Below are 26,622 nucleotides of genomic sequence, written 5' to 3' on the forward strand. Positions count from 1 at the left end.
TCCCTTGCAATGAGGTAATGCTAAGGAAGTTTTTTTCCCACAGTCTGCATATGCTTAGTACAGTTAAAATTAAATCATCGTAAAATAGAAACTACAACTAGCAAAGGTGTTGAGCATGAATTTCAATTAAAAATGATGTAGCAATATAAATATTAACAGAAAGTTTGAGTATCAACATTGTCTATAGAAAAAAGGTGGCTTAGTCAGCACACAACTATTAGTCACAGTGAGAAAACAAACAATTTTGAAATGTAGGGACCTGTTCACAGATCAAATATGTGTAAAGGACATATCCACAGTCACCCAGAGATGTTTCTAGAGCATGTTCAGCTCAGTTTGTATCATCTGGGTGTGTTTTGTGTACATCTGTTTAACTTTCTTCTTGAGATAACGTAATTCTGCTCTTCCCAAGTTGTGTTGTTGTGGGTTTTTAAATTTTTGTTGTTGTTGTTTGTTTTTTGAGACAGGGTCTGGCTCTGTCGCCCAGGCTGTAGTTCAGTGGCGCGATCTAGGCTCACTGCAACCTCCGCCTCCGGGCTCAAGCCATCCTCCCACCTCAGCCTCCCAAGTAGCTGGGACTATACTGCCCAGGCTCCCATTTTCCAGTTGAGTGCTCCCTTTCCCTTTTTTTTCCCTTTCTTCCTCCCAGCGTAGCTCATCTCTCAAAGCCGGTGGGGTGGACAGGGGAACAGTTTGGAGGTGGTGTCAAAGTAACATTCCATTTCTCTCCGGGTCTTCTCCCCTACCCTCCCATATTAATATTTGGTTTTTACTTGCCAAGAGGCAGGACCAAAGTTTCTGCAGGACCAAACTGCAGGTGCAGTTGCACCAAGCAACTTACATTCAAACAAACACAAAACCCCAAGCCAAGCCGGTCTCCGTAAATCCCACACCACGACTGCCTTTCCTACTTCCTCCTTAGAGGTACTTCTCAGCCCTCCAGCTCCAACTGAGAACCCAGCCAGTCAGGAAGTCGCTACTTCGGGAACACCAACCAATCAGGGGGCCGTCACCTGCTGAAGGTGCGGAATTCGTCTCCTGACGCGACAGTCTCCTGGGCCAATCAGAGGCAGCTCGTGTGGGGAACGGCGCCAGTGCGCCGAGGCGGGGAGTGGCGGCGGGGTAACACCTGGCCGAGGTGACTCGTTCTGAAGAGCGGCGGTTCCTTACACCAATCGGAACGTGCAGGGGTGGGGAGCTGGCCAATCAGGCGCGGAGGGCGGGGCCGGGCGGGGTTCCACCTGGCGGCTGGCTCTCAGTCCCCGCGCTGTAGTCTGCGGAGCTGTGTCTGTTCCCAGGAGTCCGTCGGCGGCTGTTGTGTCGGGAGCCTGATCGCGATGGGGACAAAGGCGCAAGTCGAGAGGAAACTGTTGTGCCTCTTCATATTGGCGATCCTGTTGTGTAAGTTCCCAGAGTTTCGGGAGGAATCGGCTGGTCGGGTCAGAGGTTGGAGGAAGGCTCTCCCCACGCCCCTAGCCCGCGGGAGGGGAGGAGCTCAGAAAACTTCCTATATCGTTCTGCTAATTCTCTTTTCCACCCCTGGCTGGTCCCTCTTTCACCACTCTCACAGCTGGGTGAGTGGCTGGCTCCCCTCCCCCACACTGGTGAGTTGTGACCGCACCCCTCACGGCCACCAGGAGGGAGCTGACCCATCTGCACACACCAGAGGTACACTCCTCGTCCTCACTGGAGAGGGCCGTCGGGCCAAGGACCCTTCCACATTCATCTACCCAGCGCGCGCTCCACACGCACCTGGGAAGGGCCAGCCTGCCCCTCCAACGCCCACCCAGCATCCACGAACCCCGCTGCGCAGCCGGGAGCCTTGGCTCCTTTAACGGTCCTCGAAGAAAATCAAATGGAGGTGGTCTGGGGTGGAAGTCTCTTTCCCTAGCTTTTGCTGAAGGAGTCTCTGGCTCCTCCGAATCTTTGAATTGCGGCGGTTGCTCTGGGAAAATGTCTGGGTGCACAGTCTAAAGAGGAAATGCAATAGAAACCTGAAATTTCTCTAAGCGCAGCAGAGATTACAGCGAAGTTCCTTTATGGAATAACTACCTCAGGAGTCCTTAATACGTGTTGTTGACTGAGTGACTCTTCCCAGAGGGAGAGTGTATCTGTTGGTTGGCTGGATTCTCATCAGAGCCAGAGCTCTGCCCTCCCTCTCGCTGTGTATGAGAGTTTTTGTTTCCTTTGTAAACTCCCTTTCCTGAGGAACAATGAGGCTCACTTGCTAGGGCATGCCTCTGTCTCTAGATGTGTTTGTGTGGGGCTGAGCGTTTAGTCGGTTGGTTTGTGCGTTAGTCAACCTGTGGCAGTACCTGTGTGTTTATCTGATTCTTGAGTGTGCGTGTCGTTGTGTGAGTAGTTGTGTCAGTATGTGTTCTACATGAGTCTCCCCCCACCCCCAAGGTTCTTGTTTTAGAAAGTGTTAAATAAATGAATGATTACAATCAGTTTGGTGTATGTAGATTCCCTGCCCTTAGATGGATTGACTGCTCATTTCTACCTTATCACAACATAAACCCTTGGGAGAGATTGGACCAGAGGCATATCTGGTCCTCTTTCTATTTTACTGAGAAGGAAACAAGTCCAAGAGGGGAAATGACTTCAATGACAATAGAGTTAGGGGTGGAACCTGGGAATGGAACCAAACCCTCTTGACTTGCTTTTCCTTTTTCCATTCTTGGATCCAGCAACTCAGGCACCCTATAGCACAAGAACTGTTTGGGATACTGCTTCAGAATCTACTGTCTTACTTACCTTTAAACTTACTTTCCCACTAGCTTCTACATTCATGTCTCCCTCTTTTTTTTTTTTTTTTTGAGTTAGAGTTTCGCTTCTTGCCCAGGCTGGAGTGCAATGGTGCCATCTTGGCCCACCGCAACCTCCGCCTTCCGGGTTTAAGCGATTCTCCTGCCTCAGCCTCCCGAGTAGCTGGAATTACAGGCATGCACCATCACGCCCGGCTAATTTTTTGTTTTTAGTAGAGATGGGGTTTCACCATGTTGGTCGGGCTGGTCTTGAATTCCTGCTCTCAGGTGATCCACCCGCCTCGGCCTCCCAGCGTGCTGGGATTACAGGTGTGAGCCACCGCGCCTGGCCATGTCTTCCTTTTTTTCTACTCTTTGAGTTCCCTTTTCTTTAATTTTCCTTTTTTCCCTACCCCTTGCCTATTTTACTTCTGCCTGTATTTTAGAACTGCTAGTGACACCCATAGTCAATTTTTGGTTATGTGGTTCTGGTACTAAAGGTTTTTCCAACCTTTGTACTGTGCCAGTATTTTTCCCCTAAGCCCAGAAGTTTCTTCTGGGTGAGTGACTGTATTTGTAACAGTGTTTGTCTGTGACAGTATTTGTCAGGCTTAAAAGCTTCCTGGAGCTGCTTACTCCCTATCCTTTGCCACTGCTTCCTTTCTTTTTTCTCCCTCTAATTTCCTATATTATTTATGATAATCCTAAAATAATCATATACTGGCACTGGAAGGGTCATGATAACACCATTTTGAGCTTGGAGGTGTCTTCAGGGAACCAAGCCACAGTAGTGCAGAGGGAACCTGAGATGATGTCGCATTAGCCTGTTAGGACAGTGGGTCCTGGGAAGTGACATGTCCAGGGGATGGAGGAACTGACCTTGTAACTTTTAAATCAGGCTAGATCTGGGGTTGGGTTGGGGGAGGGGAGTGATTTGGTTAGTGCAAATGAGGATGGAAATGGGAGCTGGGCCACCATACCTGCGTTCTAGCTTGGCTTTCTCTCTGCCTTGTTTGTGATCTTAGGCAGTAACTCAGTCTTTTCATCTGTAAAATAGCAGTAATACTTGTCCCACCTTTGTCATGAGGATCAACCAGCATAATAGTTACATTACATATACATGAAGGGATTATTTTTGGGCAGCTGTTATCCCCTGTGGATTTTGTGAGGATGGAAGAATGCCAGAATGCTGTCCCTAGCCGAGTAGGTAAAAAAGGAAGCAGGGAGATCCCAAATGGCCAGAGTCAGAAATCAAAAAGCAGGAGCTTTTTCTTGGATGTCTAGCTTGTCCACTGTCCCTGAGAGGCGTGGATAGGTTGCCCATATGTTCTCCCTGTTCTTCACTGTGGGCTCTGCTGTCAGGGAGGAAGTAGGAAAGGCAAGATAGGACCGACAAGTCAGGCAAAGGCCTGGCCCCAGCTTGGGGAACCTAATGGAGGGGAAACCCTGACCCTGCAGGGCAGAGATCTAGAGGGTAGACACTGGGAGAGCTGGACTTGGGAAAAGTAAAACTGATGACCCAGAGTACTGGCCTCCCTTTCCCTAGGGAACCTGTCCCTTAGAAAAGGTTCAGCTGTCTACCAGGTAGGGAGAGACACAGTGGAGGTGAGTGTGGATAGGTCAACTTACAGTGTAACCACAGGGGAGAGAGGGAAACCTGGGTTGGAATGCTGGCATTTGCTCCCCTGCCCTTCCTTGAGTGTGGTATCATCACTGAAGAGTTCCGGGTGGGCAGGGCAGAACTGCTGCCCTGCATCTGGGTCATTCTCTGAGTCCCAGTGTTTCCTATTGATGTTTCTGACTCAAGCCCTTCTAGCTTTGCCCTTTCAGGGGCAGGCATACCTCAAAACCGTAGACTGGTGTGAAGGGGTGGGTTGCCCCTCCACACCTGTGGGTGTTTCTCGTAAGGTGGAACGAGAGACTTGGAAAAGAAAAAGACACAGAGACAAAGTATAGAGAAAGAAATAAGGGGACCTGGGGAACCAGCGTTCAGCATATGGAGGATCCCGTCAGCCTCTGAGTTCCCTTAGTATTTATTGATCATTCGTGGGTGTTTCTCTGAGAGGGGGATGTGTCAGGGTCACAAGACAATAGTGGGGAGAGGGTCAGCAGACAAACACGTGAACAAAGGTCTTTGCATCATAGACAAGGTAAAGAATCAAGTGCTGTGCTTTTAGATATGCATACACATAAACATCTCAATGCTTTACAAAGCAGTATTGCTGCCCGCATGTCCCACCTCAAGCCCTAAGGCGGTTTTTCCCTATCTCAGTAGATGGAACGGACAATGTCTTGGTTTTATACCGAGACATTCCATTGCCCAGGGACAGGCAGGAGACAGATGCCTTCCTCTTGTCTCAACTGCAAGAGGCATGCCTTCCTCTTATACTAATCCTCCTCAGCACAGACCCTTTACGGGTGTCGGGCTGGGGGACTTTCAGGTCTTTCCCTTCCCATGAGGCCATATTTCAGACTATCACAAGGGGAGAAACCTTGGACAATACCTGGCTTTCCTAGGCAGAGGTCCCTGCGGCCTTCCGCAGTGTTTGTGTCCCTGGGTACTTGAGATTAGGGAGTGGTGATGACTCTTAAGGAGCATGCTGCCTTCAAGCATTTGTTTAACAAAGCACATCTTGCACAACCCTTAATCCATTTAACCCTGAGTTTGACACAGCACATGTTTCAGAGAGCAAGGGGTTGGGGGTAAGGCCATAGATTAACAGCATCCCAAGGCAGAAGAATTTTTCTTAGTACAGAACAAAATGTAGTCTCCTATGTCTACTTCTTTCTACACAGACACAGTAACAATCTGATCTCTCTTGCTTTTCCCCACACTGGTGAGTCACTCCTCCTTTCCTCTCCCTCTACTCCCAGGAGTGAATTGTTCCCTCCAAACTAGAAACTGGTGACTGGCACTTCCTAGTTCTACTTGGAACTAGGAAACAAGTGGCAGTGGAATTTCAGTGCCCTTTAGTCTTTGCCTTCTGGCTCCAGATCACTTTTTTTTTTTTTTGAGACAGAGTCTCATTCTGTTACCCAGGCTGGAATGCAGTAGCATGATCTTGGCTCACTGGAACCTCCACCTCCCGGCTTCAAGCGATTCTCCTGCCTTAGCCTCCCCAGCAGCTGGGACTACAGGCACGCGCCACCATGCCCAGCTAATTTTTTGTATTATTTATTTTTTTATTTATTTTTGAGACAGAGTCTCGCTCTGTCGCCCAGGCTGGAGTACAGTGGCGCAATCTCGGCTCACTGCAAACTCCACCTTCAGGGTTCATGCCATTCTCCTGCCTCAGCCTCCCGAGTAGCTGGGACTACAGGCGCCCGCCACCATGCCTGGCTAATTTTTTCTATTTTTAGTTGAGACGAGGTTTCACTGTGTTAGCCAGGATGGTCTTGATCTCCTGACCTCGTGATCTGCCCGCCACGGCCTCCAAAAGTGCTGGGATTACAGGCGTGAGCCACCGTGCCCGGCCCCTAATTTTTTGTATTTTTAGTAGAGACGGGTTTTCACCATGTTGGCCAGGCTGGTCTCGAACTCTTGACTTCAAGTAATCCTCTTGCCTAGGCTTTCCAAAGTGCTGGGATTACAGGCGTGAACCCCTGCACCTGGCCACTCCAGACCACTTTTACCTCACCATGTTGCTCTTCAGTTCCTTTGTGATCATGTCTTGTGGAGTCTCCAGCCCAGTTCCGATTCAAGATAGAGCTACTGTGATTTTTTAAAAAAAATTTTTTAGAATAGGTTAATTGACATGGTTTTATAATTAAAATGATATCAAAGGGGTGGGGTATCTCATTCCCATGTTGCTCCTGTTCACCCCAAATCCCAATAGTTTCTAATGTCTCTTCAGTGTTTCATTTTACAGATACAAGTATATATAAATAATACTTGTTTTTTCTCCCCTTTCTGACACAAAAAGAGGTATACTACATATATTCTACATCTTGCTTATATATATATATCATGGAGTTTTGTTTTGTTGTTGTTGTTGTTTTTGAAACAGGGTCTCACTCTGTTGCCCAGGCTGGAGTACAATGGCATGATCATAGCTCACTGCAGCCTTTTTTTTTTTTGAGACAAAGTCTTGCTGTGTTGCCCAGGGAGGAGTCCAGTGGCGTGATCTTGTCTCACTGCAGGCTCTGCCTCCCAGGTTCAAGTGATTCTCCTGCCTCAGCCTCCCGAGTAGCTGGGACACAAGCGTGCACCACCATTCTTGGCTAATTTTTGTGTATATATATATATATATATATATTTTTTTTTTTTTTTGAGATGGAGTCTGGCTCTGTCGCCCAGGCTGGAGTGCACCGGCGCAATCTCGGCTCACTGCAAGCTCCGCCTCGCGGGTTCACGCCATTCTCCTGCCTCAGCCTCCCAAGTAGCTGGGACTACAGGGGCCCGCCACCACTCCCGGCTAATTTTTTGTATTTTTTTTAGTAGAGACGGGGTTTCACCGTGTTAGCCAGGATGGTCTCGATCTGCTGACCTCGTCATCCGCCTGCCTCGGCCTCCCAAAGTGCTGGGATTACAGGCATGAGCCACTGCGCCCAGCCTTTTGTATATATTTTTTTAATTTAATTTTTTTTTTTTTTTGAGATGGAGTCTTGCTCTGTTACCCAGGCTGGAGTGCAGTGGCGTGATCTCGGCTCACTGCAAGCTCTGCCTCCCGGGTTCATGCCATTCTCCTGCCTCAGCCTCCCAAGTAGCTGGGACTACAGGCACCCGCCACCATGCCCTGCTAATTTTTTTTTTTTTTTTTTTTTTGTATTTTTAGTAGAGATGGGATTTCACCATGTTAGCCAGGATGGTCTTGATCTCCTGGCCTTGTGATCTGCCCCCATCGGCCTCCCAAAGTGCTGGGATTACAGGTGTGAGCCACCGTGCCTGGCTAATTTTTGTATTTTTAGTAGAGATGGGGTTTCACCATGTTGGCCAAGCTGGTCTTGAATTCCTGACTTCAAGTGATCCGCCTGCCTTGGCCTCCCAAAGTGCTGGGATTACAGGCATGAGCCACCGTGCCTGGCCTCACTGCAGCCTTGACCTCCTGGGTTCAAGCAATCCTCCAGTCTTAGCGTCCTGAATAGCTGAGGCTATAGGCAAGTGTGAGTGGTGAGCCATACCTGGCTAATTTTTTATTTTTTTAGTACAGACAGGGTCTCATCTGTTGTACAGGCTGGTCTTGAATTCTTGGCTTTAAGGGATCCTTTTGCCTTGGCCTTTCAAAATGCTGAATGACAGGTATGAGTCACTACACCTGGCCCATATTGGTTTCTAGGGATTGTGGCCTTGGCTGTTAGGATACATCCCACCCCCCCTCCAAGTCAGCTGAGTTCAATTTGCACTTGTTCTGTGGACACATAAATGGGCAACACACGTTTCCACCACACCTAAAAATAGATTTAAATGCCATGCACATTTTATGTGATAGGAATAATGAGACTTGTTTATCACATCTGTTAGGTTTGACTAGAGACCCTGGAGATCTCTAAACTCAAACCAGTTTCTGTTTCAGAGATTCAGGAAAGACCTGGATGACCTTGTGTCCAACATAATTGAGGATGAGGTTTCACTATTGTGTGACGGTTGTGGAAAGCAGTATGAGTGAACACATACTGTGAGAGTGGACACACACTAGGGTTTTCCTGGCATTGAGAACCCAGAGTTCATCTGCCTGGACTCCCTGATAAGCAGGGTTTCTGTCTAAAGTCCGGCTGCGTCATTTATTTCACAATGTAGGGGCGGAACAGGAGGAAGCAGCTGGCTGGCAGGAAGTGGGTGCTGGGCCCCTGAAGTAAGTCCCGGGCAGGCAGGCTCGACCTTCCCTTGCACTGGGAAGATGGGGTGGCGGGGGATCTGAGCAGGTAGAACCGGAAATTCTGCAGAGAGGGCGGGAGGGAGCCAGGGAGTGAAAGCGAGCCTGTCTTACCCTGCCATTACCACTTTCTGCCATCCTCAGAGGACCCGAGCCAGCTGATCGACATCACTGAAAGTGCAGCCAAGGATGGATATTTAGACATAGCCCAGCCTGTTGTTGGCCTCACAGAGCCTTCCTCTTGCTCACACATTTCTAAACTGTTCTACCCCAAACCCCGGAAAGGCCCTTCCCTGTGGAACTTCCCTGGCCCAGTGGAGCCTCTTGATCTTTACGAGGAGGCCAACCCTTATGGGAGTTACTTCAATCTCTACAGGGTGAGTGGTGGGGAGGAAGGGGAAAACCAGAGTGGAAGCTCTAGGTCCAGGTTCTAATTATATTGCAGTGTGAAATTCACTTGTTAATCCAACAAACATTGGTGTTTACTATGTTCTGAGCACTGTGCTAGAGATTAGGGGCAAAACATGAAGTTAAACTGGGTATGCTGTAGCTGGTGGGGTGAGGAGGCCCTGACTCATCCTTCCTATTGCAGGGCTCCAGCTCCCTGGCAACTGGGGGGTCTTGTGAGTCTCATATGCCCAGAGGGAAGTTTGGATGAATTCTTAGAGAAAACCAGAGAGAGGCTGGTTGACTGTTTTCCCTCCTTTTCCCCCTCCTCCTCTTTCTTCTTTTTTTTTTTTTTCTAAATGAACAACAGACACCAGGGCCTACTTGAGTTTAGAGGATGGGAGAAGGGTGAGGATAGAAAAACTACCTTTTGGGTACTTTGCTTATTAGCAGGGTAATGAAATAATCTTTACACCAAACCCTAACGACATGTAATTCATCTATATAACAAACCTGCATATGTACCCCTGAGCCTAAAATTAAAGTTAAAAATAAATAAATCGGCTGGGTGCAGTGGCTCATGCCTATAATCCCAGCACTTTGGGAGGCTGAGGCGGGTGGATCACCTGAGGTCAGGAGTTCAAGACCAGCCTGGCCAACATGGTGAAACCCTGTTTCTACCAAAAATACAAAAATTAGCCGGGCATGGTGGTGGGTGCCTATAATTCTAGCTACTTGGGAGGCTGAGGCAGGAGAATCGCTTGAACCCAGAAGGCAGAGATTCCAGTGAGCTGAGATCATGCCATTGCTTTCCACCCTGGGTGACGAGAGCAAAAACTCTGTCTCAAAATAAATAAATAAATAAATAAATAAATAAATAAATAAATAAATAAAATTAATTAATTCAAATTCGACACAAAAGCAACTCAAGGAAAATTCTTTTTTCTTTTATTTTTATAGAGATCAGAGCCTCTCTCTTTTTAAAATTTCTTATATTCTTTTTTATGTTGTATTTCTTCTTTTATGTTTTGTTATTGATATCCCTGAGGCATAGAGATGGGATCTTTCTATGTTGCCCAGGCTGGTCTTGAACTCCTGGGCTCAAGTGATTCTCCCATCTTGGCCTTCCAAAATGCTGCAATTATAAGCCTAAGCTGCTGCACTGCACCTGGCCAGAAAATTCTAATAATTAACAGGATATCTAGAAAAAACTAAAGGTTTCTTAGCAAAGTAGTGGAAGGAAGTAGGTCCTTTTCTGTTATGGGTCTGACCTGACCCTTCACGTACAAGGGATGGTTGTTGGTGGGTTCTGTTAAGAGTCTGGAGGCCTCTGCCTTCTGTGACCATCTTCTCACCCCAGCAGTGCTTTGGTGCAGTTCATTGAGCACCTCCTCTGTGCAAAGTGTAGTGCTGGGAGCTGGGGAAGGATACAAGCAGAACTCAAGAAACTGCAGACACGTATTGACTAGGTAGAGTACAGAGCAGCGTGTGCCAGGGGCTGTCAACAAAGTACAAAATGTTTTAGGAGCATAGAGGAGAAGAGAGTAACTTTTTAAAGAGATAAGCTTTTTGTTTTATTAAAAAAAGTGATACATGCTCCATGTAGAAAAATAGGAAAATGCAAAGGACTATGGAGAAAATAAAATCACATGTAATTCTATTATCTAGAGATAAACACTTATTACTGGTGTTTCATTCTAGTCTTTATGAATTAATGTGTGAGATATGTCTTTATTTCCTACAAAATATACTTTTTTTTTTTTTTTGAGGTGGAATCTCGCTCTGTCACCCAGGTTGGAGTGCAGTGGCACAATCTCGGCTCACTGCAGCCTCCACCTCCTGGGCTCTAGCAATTCTCTGCCTCAGCCTCCCAAGTAGCTGGGATTACAGGTGCCCACCACCACGCCTGGCTAATTTTTTTGTATTTTTAGTAGAGACGGGGTTTCACCATCTTGGCCAGGCTGGTCCTGAACTCCTGACCACCTGTCTCGGCCTCTCAGTGTTGAGATTACAGGTGTGAGCCACCGCGCCTGGCCCAAAATATACTTTAAGGTCCTTTCTATATTATTCCTAAAGTATGGCTATATCATAATTTACTTATTCACCTTTTGTTGGGCATTTAGATTTCTTTTTTTTCTTTGTTATACTAAATAACATTAAATTGGCTGGGCATGGTGGTTCATGCCTGTAATCCCAGCACTTTGGGAGGCTGGGGCGGACGGATCACTTGAGGCCAGGAGTTTGAGACCAGCCTGGCCAATGTGGTGAAACCCCGTGTCTATCAAAAGTACAAAAATTAGCTGGGTATGGTGGTGTGTGCCTGTAATCCCAGCTACTTGAGAGGCTGAGGCAGGAGAATCTCTTGAACCTGGGAGGTGGAAGTTGCCATGAGCCACAATCGTGCCACTGCACTCCAGCCTGGGCGACAGAGCAAGACTCAGTTTCCAAAAAAAACGAACAATGAAACCTAAATAACGTTAAATTGTTCTTGTACATGAATTTTTTTTTTTTTTTTTTTTTTAAGATGGAGTCCCACTCTATCGCCCAGACTGGAGTGCAGTGGCGTAATCTCAGCTCACTGCAACCTCCACCTCCCAGGTTCAAGCCTCAACCTACCAAGTAGCTGGGATTCAGGTGCCTGCCACCACGCCCAGCTAATTTTTATATTTTTGGTACAGATGGGGTTTCACCATTTTGGTCAGGTTGGTCTCAAACTCCTGGCCTCAAGTGATCCGTCCGCCTCAGCCTCCCGAAGTGCTGGGATTACAGGCGTGAGCCACTGCACCCAGCCAAAATCTTTAAACTTACCTTTGATTGCTTTCTTAGGCTATATTCCTAGAAATTGGGGTGAGATTAATTTTGACTGAGGAAAGGTATAAGAGATCAATAGACATTTGAACAGGATCTTGAAAGATACATGGGATTTCCTTGCTTGTCCAATAAAGCTACATATAGCATAATAGTTTTAGAGCCTCAAAATCAGGCAGAGTTAAGATTCCTACCTTGCTATTTGTAGCCATATGGTTTGGATCAACTGTTTTTTTTTTTTTTTTTTTTTTTTGACGGAGTCTCGCTCTGTCACCCAGGCTGGAGTGCAGTGGCTTAATCTCGGCTCAATGCAACCTCCACCTCTCGGCTTCAGGCAATTCTCCTGCCTTAGCCTCCTGAGTAGCTGGGATTACAGGCGCCTGCCACCATGCCCAGCTAATTTTTGTATTTTTAGTAGAGACGGGGTTTCACCACGTTGGCCAGGCTGGTCTCGAACTCCTGACCTTGTGATCCGCTTGCCTCAGACTCTCAAAGTTCTGGGATTACACGCATGAGCTGCTATGCCTGGCCTGGGTCAACTGTTCTAAGCCTCAGTGTTTTCATCTGTAAAATGAAATGGTAACGGTAGTACTTCAATCTTCAATGGTACTTGTCTCATAGGTTTTTTTTTTTTTTTTAAGAGTTTAGTGAGAAAATGCATATAAGGCCTAACATTAATAATATGCCACTTCTACCATTATGCCATTGTCAATCATAAGACCCTGCCAGATTCATGGGGAGGAAACTTTTTTTTTTGAGACAGAGTCTTGCTCTGTCATCCAGACTAAGTACAGCTCACTGCAGCCTCCACCTCCTGGGCTCAAGTGATTCTCCAGCCTCCCAAGTAGCTGGGACTACAGGTATGCACCATGCCTGGCTAATTTTTGTAATTTTTATCATGTTGGCCCGGCTGGTCTTAAACTTCTGACCTCAAGCAATCCACCCACATCGGCCTCCCAAAGTGCTGGGATTATAGGCATGAGCCACCGCACCCGGCCCATGGGGAGGAAACTTAACTTAGACTCCACCTCAGTCACAATGTAAGTAGAGCATGGGGGAGGAGATAAATATATAGATAGATGTGGCTGTTTTGGAAAATACTATTTGCCACAGTTGTTTCATTATTATTATTCAGGTACGTAGTAATTTCCAGGAATTACATCCTCAGTGTTACAGGCGTTCATGGGCGTGCATGACTGCAGCTGATTAATTTTTTTTTTTTTTTTTTGGTACAGATAGGGGTCTCACGGTGTTGCCCAGGCTGAGAAAACATTTATTGAATGTCAACTTGTACCAGTTTTATTATGCTAAGTGTGGGATACTCAGAATATTAAATAACACATGGTCCCTTTTCACTTGGGGTTTACCATGGGAGACATGCTTGTACACAGATGATGTCATTATAATGTGGGAATTGCTTTGACAGTGTTTTGCATGGGATAATTAAAGCCTAGGAAAGAGGCTTAGGTGAGGCTATGGTGAGGACTGGGCATGTGGGAGGTCGTTTTCCAGAAAATAATGTGGATGAATACTGCTGCCCAGATAAAGAGGGGGAAAAGGGTGTTCCACATAGCAGAAATAGCATGAGCAAAGGCAGAGATTGTGAAACAGCCCAGACTTTGCTAGGAATTTTAAGTAGTTTTGTATTGCTAGAGGGTAAATTGCAACAGTAGAGTGGGTGATGAAGATGATAACCTTATCAAGGGGTCAGATAGTGCTGGAACTTTCTTCCAGCACTTCCTGGGGGGAGAGAGGGAGGTGGGCGTTTGGCAGAGTATAGGGATTATTGGAACTTTCTTAGCTTGCAGAAAAATTTGGATTTTATCATATAAGCAATGTAGAATCATCAAAAGCTTAAAGGAGGTATCAGATTTGCATTTTTAGGAAGGCTGTATAGTATAGTGTAGCATTGTATAGCCTCTGCAGTTGGACTGCATTGGTGTGAATCTGCACTACCACTCACTGTGTGGCCTTAGCCAAGTTACTTAACTACTCTGGGCCTCAGTTTCCCCATGTAAATATGGGTGATAACGATAGAATCACCCAACTCTAAAGGCTGTTGCAGGGATTAAATGATATTACATATAATATGCTTACAACAGTGCCTCAAATATAGTATGTGCTCAATAAATGCTAGCGCTTCATCCAGTAGTGGAATGGAGAATGGACTTTCTTTTTTTTTTTGAGACGGGGTCTCGCTCTGTCACCCAGGCTGAAGTGCAGTGGTGCCATCTCAGCTTACTGCAAGCTCCACCTCCCGGGTTCATGCCATTCTACTGCTTCAGCCTCCAGAGTAGCTGGGACTAGGGACTACAGGTGCCTGCGACCACGCCTGGCTAATTTTTTGTATTTTTAGTAGAGATGGGGTTTCACCGTGTTAGCCAAGATGGTCTCGATCTCCTGACCTCGAGATCCGCCTGCCTCAGACTCCCAAAGTGCTGGGATTACAGGCGTGAGTCACCGTGCCTGGCCGGAGAATGGACTTTCTATACATGGGCCCAAAACCTAAGCAGGCCAAAAATCTATTGATGCCTTTAACTTTGTGGCTTTTCTTGTTGTGAACTTAGAGAAAATTTAACTTGACAATGGAAAGGATGGAATTTCCTTCTATTATTGGTTTACCACGTACATCAGTAGGACATTTGTATGTGTGTGTACAGTATGGTACGTATGGGCCCAAGGTTAAGTGCAAAAGGGGAGCTGTGAAGAGGCACGGGAAAATATGAAATAGATGAGGAGGATGGACAGGGAAACTGTGAGTGTCCTGATGTAGATTGGATTCAGTGAGAGCAAGCTCCTAGCTCTGCTGGTACAGCTGTGAAGGTTCTAGAGAAGGGGCCGCCTTCCCAAGGCAGCTGCAATGACAGGGGAGATATGGTTTGGTAGGCTAGAGTAGGCACTTTTCAGGCTTTATTTATATGTCTTGTTGAAGAAAACATTGAAGTCAGAAGGAAGTATGTGTACAGAGGGGCCTATGAACAGATGATGATAATCATAAAATATAATACTTATTTGGGGCTTCCTGTTCAGACACTGCTCTAAGCACTTTATTTGTACAATATTAGCTTGTTTAGCCCTCAGAACAGCCCTTTGATGTAGAAACTGTTATTATCCCCATTTTACAGATGGGTAAACTCAGATTTGAGGAGGCCAAGTGGCTTGTCCAGGTCACATAGCCTAGTAAGTAACAGAGCTGGGATTTTTTTTTTTTTTTCTTTTCCGAGACAGAGTTTCTCCCTTGTTGCCCCGGCTGGAGTGCAATGGCGCGATCTTGGCTCATTGCAACCTCTGCCTCCCAGGTTCAAGCAATTCTCCTGCCTCAGCCTCCTGAGTAGCTGGGATTACAGGCATGCACCACCACGCCTGGTTAATTTTGTATTTTTAGTAGAGACAAGGTTTCTCCATGTTGGTCAAGCTGGTCTCGAACTCCCCACCTCAGGTGATCCACCCGCCTTGGCCTCCCAAAGTGCTGGGATTACAGGCATGAGCCACTGCGCCCAGCATTTTTTTTTTTTTTTGAGACGGAGTTTCTTGTTGCCCAGGCTGGAGTGCAATGGCACGATCTCAGCTCACTGCAACCTCTGCTTCCCAGGTTCAAGCGATTTTCCTGCCTCAGCCTCCCAAGTAGCTGGGACTGCAGGCATGTGCCACCACACCCGGCTAATTTTTATATATATATTTTTTAGTAGAGACGGATTTTTGCCATGTTGGCCAGACTGGTCTCGAACTCCTGATCTCAGGTGATCCACCTGGTTCGCCTCCTAAAGTGCTGGGATTACAGGCATGAGCCACCGCACCCAGCCTAGAGCTGGGATTTGAACGCAGGCAGTCTGGTTCCAGGGGCCTGTTCAAGAATGAGAAGGGGAATGTGGACCAGGATGGCTGAGGTGTCCTGTGGTGAATGGGAAGGGCATGGTGATAAGGCTGGCCTTGACTCATGATGTGATAGGCAATCACAATAGACCTTGGGAGTATTGGCACAGTCAGGTCACAGGCAGACATAGTTAATTCTGCAACAGAGGTGGGTGGGAGGACACTAAGGCGGAGGTTCGTGTATTTGAAACAAAAGAACAGAAGCCCAGACCAGGTGATGGCAGTGCGGATTAATGAAGAAAAGGGTAATATGCCTGTAGCCCAATGTGTTTGTATATATGTGGTGTGAATGTGATGATCTGAGAGGACTCAACAAAGAACTTTAGCTAAACCCAGAAGTGGTGGAGGAACAACCATCAAATTCATATGTTGTGATTTGTGTGTATATGTGTGTTTATTTCAAAGGCTAGTTTTTAGTCTAATTAGATGCTGCTGTTCATTTGGGTGGTGCCATAGGTTGGGTTCTTGGGAAGCTGACTCTGAGATGTCAATAATCATACAAGACATTTATTAGGGAGTGCACTTGGGATCCACGCCCGTGGAAAGGAGGGGAAGGAAGCAAAGTTGGACAGAGGGAGAGGCCAAGTTTGCGTTATAGTCCTGGTGAGGCCTCAGCCTATCCCACAGACAGCTTTGGAACACTTTGGAACAGAAGTGTCCCCCCCTTTTTTTTTTTGAGATGGAGTCTCACTGTGTTACCCAGGCTGGAGTGCCGTGGTGCGATCTGGGCTCACGGCAACCTCCGCCTCCCGGGTTCAAGTGATTGTCCTGCCTCAGCCTCCCAAGTAGTTGGGATTACCGTTGCCCGCCACCATGCCCGGCTAATTTTTGTATTTTAGTAGAGATGGGATTTCGCCATCTTGGCCAGGCTGGTTTCAAACTCCTGACCTCAGGTGACCTGCCCGCCTCAGCCTCCCAAAGTGCTGGGATTACAGGCTGTTGAGCTGCCATGCCCAGCCTATTAGCATTCTTAATGAGAGTTGAGTAAGAGACTTCCACAGGCATGGTGGCTCACGCCTGTAATCCTAGCACTTTGGGAGGCCAAGGCAGGAGAATTGCTTGAGCTCAGGAATTTGAGACCAGCCTGGGTAACATAGTGGGACCTGGTCTCTACAAAAAAATTGTAAAAGTTAGCTGGGCAGGCCGGGTGCGGTAGCTCAGGCCTATAATCCCAGCACTTTGGGAGGCCGAAGTGGGTGGATCACTTGAGGTCAGGAGTTTGAGACCAGCCTGGCCAACATGATGAAACCTTGTTTCTACTAAAAATACAAAAAATTAGCCAGGCATGGTGGCTCGTGCTTGTAATCCCAGCTACTCAGGAGGCTGAGGCAGGAGAATTGCTGGAACCCGGGAGACAGAGGCCTGTAGTCCCAACTACTTAGGAGGCTGAGGTGGAAGGGTCACTTGAGCCCAGCAGGCCAACACTGGGCCCTAAGCAGTAAGCCATAATGGTGCCACTGAACTCTAGCCGGGGCAACAGAGTGAGAAAGGAGGGAGGAGATAGGGGAGGTAGGGGAGGGAGGGGAAGGAGGAAGGAGGGAGGAAGGGAGGAGACTTATGTGTCCTCAGGAAGAATTTTCAATTTAATAAAAGCTATTTGGTTTAATTTCCATATCTATTATTATTATTATTATTATCATTTTATTTTTGAGACAGAGTCTTGCTCTGTCACCCAGGCTGGAGTGCAGTGGCACTATCTAGGCTCACTTCAGCCTCCGCCTCCTGGGTTCAGTGATTCTCCTGCTTCAGCCTCCCGAGTAGCTGGGATTACAGGCTCGTGCCACCACCCCCGGCTAGTTTTTGTACTTTTACTAGAGATGAGATTTCGCCACGTTGGCCAAGCTGGTCTCGAACTCCTGCCCTCAAGCAATCTCCCCACCTCGGCCTCCCAAAGTGCTGCAATTACAGGTGTGAGCTACCGTAATCAGCCTCCATATCTATTATTACATTTGAGCATAAATTTGACATTAAAAATGTAATGGCAAATATATAAATAAAATAATATCATTAGAAATATTTTTATTAGTTTTTTTTTCATTAAACCTATGGTTTTTCTAAGAAACAGCTCGGTTTTCTTTTCTTATGTTTTTTAGAGACAGGGTCTTGCTCTGTCACCCAGGCACCCAGGCTGGAATGCATTGGTGTGATTGTAGCTCACTGTAACCTCACACTCTTTGGCTTAAGTAGTCCTTTTGCCTCAGTCTCCCAAGTTACTGGGCTACAGGCATGTGTCACCATGCCTGGTTAATTTTTTTTTTTTTTTTGAGACAGAGTCTCACTTTGTTGCCCAAGCTGGAATGTAGTGGCACAATCTCAGCTCACTGCAACCTCTGCCTCCCGGGTTCAAGTGATTCTCTTTGCTCAGCCTTCCAGGTAGCACGCGCCACCACGCCTGGCTAATTTTTGTATTTTTAGTAGCGATAAGGTTTCGCCATGTTGGCCAGGCTGGTCTCAAACTCTTGACCTCAAGTGATCTGCGCTCTTTGGCCTCCCAAAGTGCTGGGGTTATAGGTGTGACCTACCGTGCCCAGCCTATACCCTTCTTTTTTGAAAACCATGCTATATGGCCAGGCGTGATGGTTCACATCTGTAATCCCAGCACTTTGGGATGCCAAGGCAGGAGAACTGCTTGAGGCCAGGAGTTCTAGACCAGCCTGGGCAATGTAGCAAGACCCCAGCTCTTAAAAAAAAATTCCAGCCTGGACAACATGGTGAAACCCTGTCTACTAAAAATACAAAAAATTGCCGGACGCGGTGGCTCATGCTTGTAATCCCAGCATTTTGGGAGGCCAGGGCGGGTGGATCACCTGAGATCAGGAGTTCGAGACCAGCCTGACCAACATGGAGAAACCCCATCTCTACTAAAAATACAAAATTAGCCGGGCATGGTGGCACCTGCCTGTAATCCTAGCTACTAGGGAGGCCGAGGCAGGAGAATCTCCTGAACCTGGGAGGCGGAGGTTGTGGTGAGTCCAGATTGCGCCACTGCACTCCAGTCTGGGCAACTAGAACAAAACTCCATCTTAAAAAAAAAAAAAAATAATAATAATACAAAAAACTAGTTAGAACTAGCTAGGCATAGTGGCGGGTGCCTGTAATCCCAGCTACTCAGGAGGCTGGGGCAGGAGAATCTCTTGAACGTGGGAGGCAGAGGTTGCAGTGAGCCGAGATCACACCACTGCACTCTAGCCAGGGTGACAGAGTGAGACTCTGTCTCAAAAAAAAAAAACAAAAGAAAAAAAAGAAAATTAGGCCGGTCGCCGTGGCTCACGCCTATAATTCCAGCACTTTGGGCGGCTGCAGTGGGCAGATCACTTGAGGTCAGGAGTTTGAGACCAGCCTGGCCAACGTGGTGAAACCCCATCTCTACTAAAAATACAAAAATTAGGCCAGGTGCAGTGGCTTAATCACGCCTGTAATCCCAGCACTTTGGGAGGCTGAGGCGGGCGGATCACCTGAAGTCGGGAGTTCGAGACCAGCCTGATTAACATGGAGAAACCCTGTCTCTACTAAAAATACAAAATTAGCCGGGCATGGTGGCACATGCCTGTAATCCCAGCTACTTAGGAGGCTGAGGCAGGAGAATCCCTTGAACCCGGAAGGTGGAGGTTGCGGTGAGCCGAGATTGCGCCATTGCACTCCAGCCTGGGCAACAAGAGCGAAACTCTGTCTCAAAAAAAAAAAAAAAAAAAACAAAAATTAGCCGGCATGGTGGCAAGCGCCTGTAATCCCAGCTGTTTGGAAGGCTGAAGAGAATCACTTGAACCTGGGAGGCAGAGGCTGCAGTGAGCTGAGATAGTGCCATTGCACTCTAGCCTGGGCAACAGGAGTGAAACTCCGTCTCAAAAAAAAAAAAACAACAAATAAATAAAGAGTATAATAAGAGAAAAAAAAGGATATAGGAGTAACCTATATCTTTAGGCTCTTATCTATAAAATGGGAGAGAGAATACTTATCTGGACTAATTCATAGTGTTATTATATCAGATTGAAATACATGTATACAAATATTATCTAAACATTAATGCCAAAATTTAAAAAAAAGAACCTAAAGGACTTTAGAGCACATCTATTTCATATTTCAGAGAGGAAGGGGAGTCTCAGAGGTCAAGAGACCATATTCAGTTATGTGCATAATTAAGTAAAGGAAAAATGTACTTGAATTTAACAGATGTGCTTGACTTCTACAAACATTTATCTAAGACAGGGTCCTGACTTGAAGCTACAAATAAAAGGATATTTCATGAATTTGACTTTGAAAACATGGATGAGAATAATTGTGTAAGTGCAGGTTTGTAGCTGCATCCTGTGATCCCAGAATCCCTGGTCACTGGTTCTTAATTTGACCTTTGTGGGTCCCTCCTATGAACCCTGATGCACCTCCTCCATATTATTTAATTAGCCTTGTTGCTTCTCCCTCCCTCCACCCAGCACACACTATCTTTTCTTTTCTTTCTCCATTTGGCAAGTAGAATATTCTAATGAGGTGATCTGAACCCACTTCTAGTGCAAGCTTCACCTCAGAACCAGCTGTGTGATTTTTTTTTTTTTGAGATTGAGTCTTGCTCTGTCGCCCAGGCTGGAGGGCAGTGGCGCGATCTCGGCTCACTGCAATCTCTGCCTCCTGGGTTCAAGCGACTCTTCTGCCTCAGCCTCCCAAGTAGCTGGGACTACAGGTGTGCCACCATGCCCGGCTAATTTTTGTATTATTAGTAGAGATGGGGTTTCACCATATTGGCCAGGCTGGTCTTGAACTCCTGACCTCATGACCTCCCCACCTCGGCCTCCCAAAGTGCTGGGTTTACAGGCCTGAGCCACCGCACCTGGCCCCAGCTGTGTGATCTTAGGCACATTTACTTCTTGTACTCTCAGTTCCTCATGTAAACTTGGGATAATAATATACACCTTGCCGATCTGTCATGCTTGTGTCCAGGATCAAATGATGCAACGTGTCATAATGTATGCGAAAACACTTTTAAAAGCACCACATGCTCCACAAATGTCGAGTATTATTATTATCCTCATCATGGCTCTGCCCTTCCCTTCCATCCCTTGCCTCCAGCCCTGCTGGCTTCCTTCCAGGATTGTCCTGACAAGTGGCTGCAATCATTTGTTGAGAAGCTTTCTCTGAACAGTGAAATGTCATTCTGGAAGCTGCCCTTGGACTAGTAGAAATCTAATTAGATTATTGGGAGTCACAGAGAAAAATTAGAAGCAAAAGAAACTGCATTCCCATGGATAAAAGAAGTATTAGCCGGCAATTGTAGCAAAAAGCACTTAAAGAAGACATTTAGGATCATGGTGACAAAGTGTGAGAGCCAGAGGGAGCATGAGTCTGGAATCCCTTCCTCTTAGGGTCTGTGAATGGAGAAGCCCTGTCCACTGGGTCTGTGACTCCTTCTTCCTGGCATTTCTCTGCCCACTCCTGACGGGGCCCACCTCTTTCTTTCTCCTCAGGCTCCCTGGCATTGGGCAGTGTTACAGTGCACTCTTCTGAACCTGAAGTCAGAATTCCTGAGAATAATCGTGAGTTGGGAGGGGCCATGGAGGGTGTGAGGGTGAGCAGTTGCCGGCCGCCTGGGGATCTAGAGAGCACCCAGCCCAGCCTGCAGTTTGGGGCCGTTCCCCATCTCGTGTATTTGCTGCTGCTTCCTCCTTCGGCTCATTTTGACCCTGTCTGCAGCTGTGAAGTTGTCCTGTGCCTACTCGGGCTTTTCTTCTCCCCGTGTGGAGTGGAAGTTTGACCAAGGAGACACCACCAGACTCGTTTGCTATAATAACAAGATCACAGGTGAGTTGCTTCTCCTCCTTCCTGATTGCCTAGGTTGTGGAGGGATTATCATGCCTGGATTCTATGATCCAGACTTTGTGCCCTTATCCCAGGGCACACCCTGGGGCTGAAGTCCTCATGGCCTTCCTACCCCCCTTTCTGGGGGAAGAGGAGAGCACTTGTGTACCTTGGATGCCCCCTTCATCAGCCTCCCTTAGCTCTCCAGTTCACTCTGTCCTTGCTCTTGCCTCCTCTTGTGGTAGCTTCCTATGAGGACCGGGTGACCTTCTTGCCAACTGGTATCACCTTCAAGTCCGTGACACGGGAAGACACTGGGACATACACTTGTATGGTCTCTGAGGAAGGCGGCAACAGCTATGGGGAGGTCAAGGTCAAGCTCATCGTGCTTGGTACGTGCCCCATGTCTTCTGGGTGGGCCTGGAGTTAGTTACTTCTCATAGCAGGCTCTGCTGCAGTTTGGAGCTCTTTGATGGTGAGAATACCTACAGGTGGGCTATTCAGAGTCCTGGAGCTGCCAGAGAGGGGATGAGCCCCTGTTTAGGTGGCAACCAGGGGCATGGTGAGAGTAGGAGGCTCGAGCCGAGTAGGTGGGGATACCATTGTAGTTGGTTACTTAGACTCAAGCAGCCCCCACCCTGTACTCAGCACCTTCTGTCTTTCTCTTCCACAGTGCCTCCATCCAAGCCTACAGTTAACATCCCCTCCTCTGCCACCATTGGGAACCGGGCAGTGCTGACATGCTCAGAACAAGATGGTTCCCCACCTTCTGAATACACCTGGTTCAAAGATGGGATAGTGATGCCTACGAATCCCAAGAGCACCCGTGCCTTCAGCAACTCTTCCTATGTCCTGAATCCCACAACAGGAGAGCTGGTATGGATGGGGTGGTGGTGAAAGATGTGTGGGGGGTGCAGTTATAGAACCCCAAAAGGTGGGAGGAAGAACAGGCAACAGGGTGAACTTGGAACTGGGGTCAAGAGACATTAAAAAATGTCTGTTTTGCTTCTTCAAGCAGGAAGCCAATTTGTTTTCCTTCCTCAGGTCTTTGATCCCCTGTCAGCCTCTGATACTGGAGAATACAGCTGTGAGGCACGGAATGGGTATGGGACACCCATGACTTCAAATGCTGTGCGCATGGAAGCTGGTGAGAGTTAGGGCTTGAGCCCAGACCTGGGGTGGGGATTGGGGTCTGCTTTTCATCCTGCCATTGGTGATACTGTAGGTACCGTGAGTGAGTATCCCCGTGCCTGACTTCTCATTTGTGTCTCACAGTGGAGCGGAATGTGGGGGTCATCGTGGCAGCCGTCCTTGTAACCCTGATTCTCCTGGGAATCTTGGTTTTTGGCATCTGGTTTGCCTATAGCCGAGGCCACTTTGACAGTAAGTATCTGCCCCCAGAGGCTCTCCTTTGTACTGCCCCCATCCCAGGGCCTGGCATGGGTGTCATCTGAGTACTGACCCTGATACTGTGCTCATGTGTGTGGGTGTTGTCCCCTGGGGAACACTGATCACCCATCTAACACCAAGAGCTGGGGGCCTGCCCCTCCATCTTCCCAAGCCATGCTGTCTTCTGTCCTGCTGACACTCATGATCCCATTTCTTCTCTTTCAGGAACAAAGAAAGGGTGAGTGAGGTGCTGTCCTGGGGTTCTCCAAGTTTGACAGCATGGATGCATGTGGTTTGAAGCTGAAGTGGGCCTGGGGGAATAGGTTGAAGGCAGAAGCAACCTGTTTGGAGGGAAGGCATTTGGAGATCCAGCCCTTTCTCTGTGGCCTTGGCCCTGGGCCTGTCCTGTTACCCCCACCCATACCTTTCTGCTGAGCACTCTGTGCTTCTGTAGCATTCTCGCTTCTGGCCTTTAAAGTTGGCAAGAAGAGGTTAATAAGCACCTAGGTGGCTGAGTGTCTCTGTCTTCTGGCTTGTTCACAGGACTTCAAGTAAGAAGGTGATTTACAGCCAGCCTAGTGCCCGAAGTGAAGTGAGTATGCCTCCCCTGGGCAGGGGTGGGCCACCTGGGGCTGGAGTGAGGAGATTTCTAGCCCATGTTTATGTGTTTTGGGGATTATCAGCTAAAGAAGACTACTGAGAGTTGACTGGATGTTTTATTTCTGCAGGGAGAATTCAAACAGACCTCGTCATTCCTGGTGTGAGCCTGGTCGGCTCACCGCCTGTCATCTGCATTTGCCTTACTCAGGTGCTACCGGACTCTGGCCCCTGATGTCTATAGTTTCACAGGATGCCTTATTTGTCTTCTACACCCCGCAGGGCCCCCTACTTCTTCGGATGTGTTTTTAATAATGTCAGCTATGTGCCCCATCCTCCTTCATGCCCTCCCTCCCTTTCCTACCACTGCTGAGTGGCCTGGAACTTGTTTAAAGTGTTTATTCCCCATTTCTTTGAGGGATCAGGAAGGAATCCTGGGTATGCCATTGACTTCCCTTCTAAGTAGACAGCAAAAATGGCGGGGGTCGCAGGAATCTGCACTCAACTGCCCACCTGGCTGGCAGGGATCTTTGAATAGGGATCTTGAGCTTGGTTCTGGGCTCTTTCCTTGTGTACTGACGACCAGGGCCAGCTGTTCTAGAGCGGGAATTAGAGGCTAGAGCGGCTGAAATGGTTGTTTGGTGATGACATTGGGGTCCTTCCATCTCTAGGGCCCACTCTCTTCTGTCTTCCCATGGGAAGTGCCACTGGGATCCCTCTGCCCTGTTCTCCTGAATACAAGCTGACTGACATTGACTGTGTCTGTGGAAAATGGGAGCTCTTGTTGTGGAGAGCATAGTAAATTTTCAGAGAACTTGAAGCGAAAAAGATTTAAAACCGCCGCTCTAAAGAAAAGAAAACTGGAGGCTGGGCGCAGTGGCTCACGCCTATAATCCCAGAGGCTGAGGCAGGCGGATCACCTGAGGTCAGGAGTTCAAGATCAGCCTGACCAACATGGAGAAACCGTACTAAAACTACAAAGTTAGCCAGGCATAGTGGTGCATACCTGTAATCCCAGCTGCTCAGGAGCCTGGCAACAAGAGCAAAACTCCATCTCAAAAAAAAAAAAAGAAAGAAAAGAAAGCTGGAGCTGGTGGCTTAGGCCATCACCCTTCCCTTGGCTGGAACTACTGGACAGACCCTTTTGAGATGTACCTGTGGTGCTGTGGAGATGTGTGTAGTGGTCTTAGCTCTTTGTTGAGCTTGTGTGTGTGTTGTGTAGTCTTAGCTGTATGCTGAAATTGGGCGTGTGTTTGAGGGCTTCTTAGCTCTTTGGTGAGATTGTATTTCTATGTGTTTGTATCAGCTGAATGTTGCTGGAAATAAAACCTTGGTTTGTCAAGGCTCTTTTTTGTGGGAAGTAAGTAGGGGAAAAGGTCTTTGAGGGTTCCTAGGCTCCTTTGTACAACAGGAAAATGCCTCAAAGCCTTGCTTCCCAGCAACCTGGGGCTGGTTCCCAGTGCCTCGTCCTGCCCCTTCCTGGTTCTTATCTCAAGGCAGAGCTTCTGAATTTCAGGCCCTCATTCCAGGGCCCTCTTGTGGCTAGGCCTTCCTTTGCTGGAGGAAGGTACACAGGGTGAAGCTGATGCTGTACTTGGGATCTCCTTGGCCTGTTCCACCAAGTGAGAGGAGAAGGTACTTACTCTTGTACCTCCTGTTCAGCCAGGTGCATTAACAGACCTCCCTACAGCTGTAGGAACTACTGTCCCAGAGCTGAGGCAAGGGGATTTCTCAGGTCATTTGGAGAACAAGTGCTTTAGTAGTAGTTTAAAGTAGTAACTGCTACTGTATTTAGTGGGGTGGAATTCAGAAGAAATTTGAAGACCAGATCATGGGTGGTCTGCATGTGAATGAACAGGAATGAGCCGGACAGCCTGGCTGTCATTGCTTTCCTCCTCCCCATTTGGACCCTTCTCTGCCCTTACATTTTTGTTTCTCCATCTACCACCATCCACCAGTCTATTTATTAACTTAGCAAGAGGACAAATAAAGGGCCCTCTTGGCTTGATTTTGCTTCTTTCTTTCTGTGGAGGATATACTAAGTGCGACTTTGCCCTATCCTATTTGGAAATCCCTAACAGAATTGAGTTTTCTATTAAGGATCCAAAAAGAAAAACAAAATGCTAATGAAGCCATCAGTCAAGGGTCACATGCCAATAAACAATAAATTTTCCAGAAGAAATGAAATCCAACTAGACAATTAAAATAGAGCTTATGAAATGGTTCAGTAAGGATGAGTTTGTTGTTTTTTGTTTTGTTTTGTTTTTTTAAAGACGGAGTCTCGCTCTGTCACCCAGGCTGGAGTGCAGTGGTATGATCTTGGCTCACTGTAACCTCCGCCTCCCGGGTTCAAGCCATTCTCCTGCCTCAGTCTCCTGAGTAGCTGGGATTACAGGTGCGTGCCACCATGCCTGGCTAATTTTTGTATTTTTAGTAGAGACAGGGTTTCACCATGTCGGTCGGGCTGGTCTCAAACTCCTGACCTCTCGATCCGCCTGCCTTGGCCTCCCAAAGTGATGGGATTACAGGTGTGAGCCACCGTGCCTAGCCAAGGATGAGATTTTTAAAGTATGTTTCAGTTCTGTGTCATGGTTGGAAGACAGAGTAGGAGGGATATGGAAAAGGTCATGGGGAAGCAGAGGTGATTCATGGCTCTGGGAATTTGAGGTGAATGGTTCCTTATTGTCTAGGCCACTTGTGAAGAATATGAGTCAGTTATTGCCAGCCTTGGAATTTACTTCTCTAGCTTACAACAGACCTTTTGAACTGGAAAACACCTTGTCTGCATTCACTTTAAAATGTCAAAACTAATTTTTGTAATAAATGTTTATTTTTCACATTGAGTTTGTTTAAATCCTGAAGTTCTTACCTTAAGAGAATTGGGACTCCTAGAGTGATTGGACATTCAAAATATTCCTGATAGTCTTGTTAATTAAGAGATTAGGATATCTTTCCATTACCTTGATAATTACGTTTTAATTTAGCTTTTTTCATTGGCCTGTGTTTAAATGCAAATAACCCCACAATGGACATTTCCTATGTTAAAGTGACATTTAGGGGATAAAAAATGAGAGCAGCTCCATGGATTTTGGTGTTTCCCCTGAGACATGAACTCAGCATAATCTGGGATAAAATGATTGAGTGTTAAGGATGTGTTTGTTGTTCCTGTCGTTTTTTAATTTTCTTCAAAGTATACAACATGGTTTGATATGCATATACAT

The 26,622-nt window shown here is 47.2% G+C and overlaps 1 protein-coding gene across 3 annotated transcripts; it reads left to right on the plus strand.

The window, feature by feature from the left end:
* Nucleotides 1-1,206: 1,206 nt before the first annotated feature.
* Nucleotides 1,207-26,244, plus strand: F11R (F11 receptor). Of its 3 annotated transcripts, XM_063693654.1 has the most exons (11): nt 1,207-1,401; nt 21,085-21,153; nt 21,311-21,418; nt 21,661-21,807; nt 22,089-22,291; nt 22,460-22,562; nt 22,691-22,798; nt 23,030-23,042; nt 23,348-23,396; nt 23,533-23,612; nt 24,073-26,244. In XM_063693654.1, exons 1-10 carry the CDS (start codon nt 1,338-1,340, stop codon nt 23,566-23,568), a joined length of 900 nt encoding a protein of 299 aa, XP_063549724.1. In that variant the 5' UTR covers nt 1,207-1,337; the 3' UTR covers nt 23,569-23,612; nt 24,073-26,244. The 3 variants fall into 3 exon arrangements, with proteins under 3 accessions (XP_063549724.1, XP_004027787.3, XP_055220220.1); XM_004027738.5 differs by having other exon boundaries at nt 1,209-1,401; nt 23,533-26,244; XM_055364245.2 differs by lacking the exons at nt 23,030-23,042; nt 24,073-26,244 and having other exon boundaries at nt 1,210-1,401.
* Nucleotides 26,245-26,622: the final 378 nt, after the last annotated feature.

Source organism: Gorilla gorilla, chromosome 1 (genome assembly GCF_029281585.2).
Source record: "Gorilla gorilla gorilla isolate KB3781 chromosome 1, NHGRI_mGorGor1-v2.1_pri, whole genome shotgun sequence".
In the NCBI taxonomy this organism is placed as follows: Eukaryota; Metazoa; Chordata; class Mammalia; order Primates; family Hominidae; genus Gorilla; species Gorilla gorilla.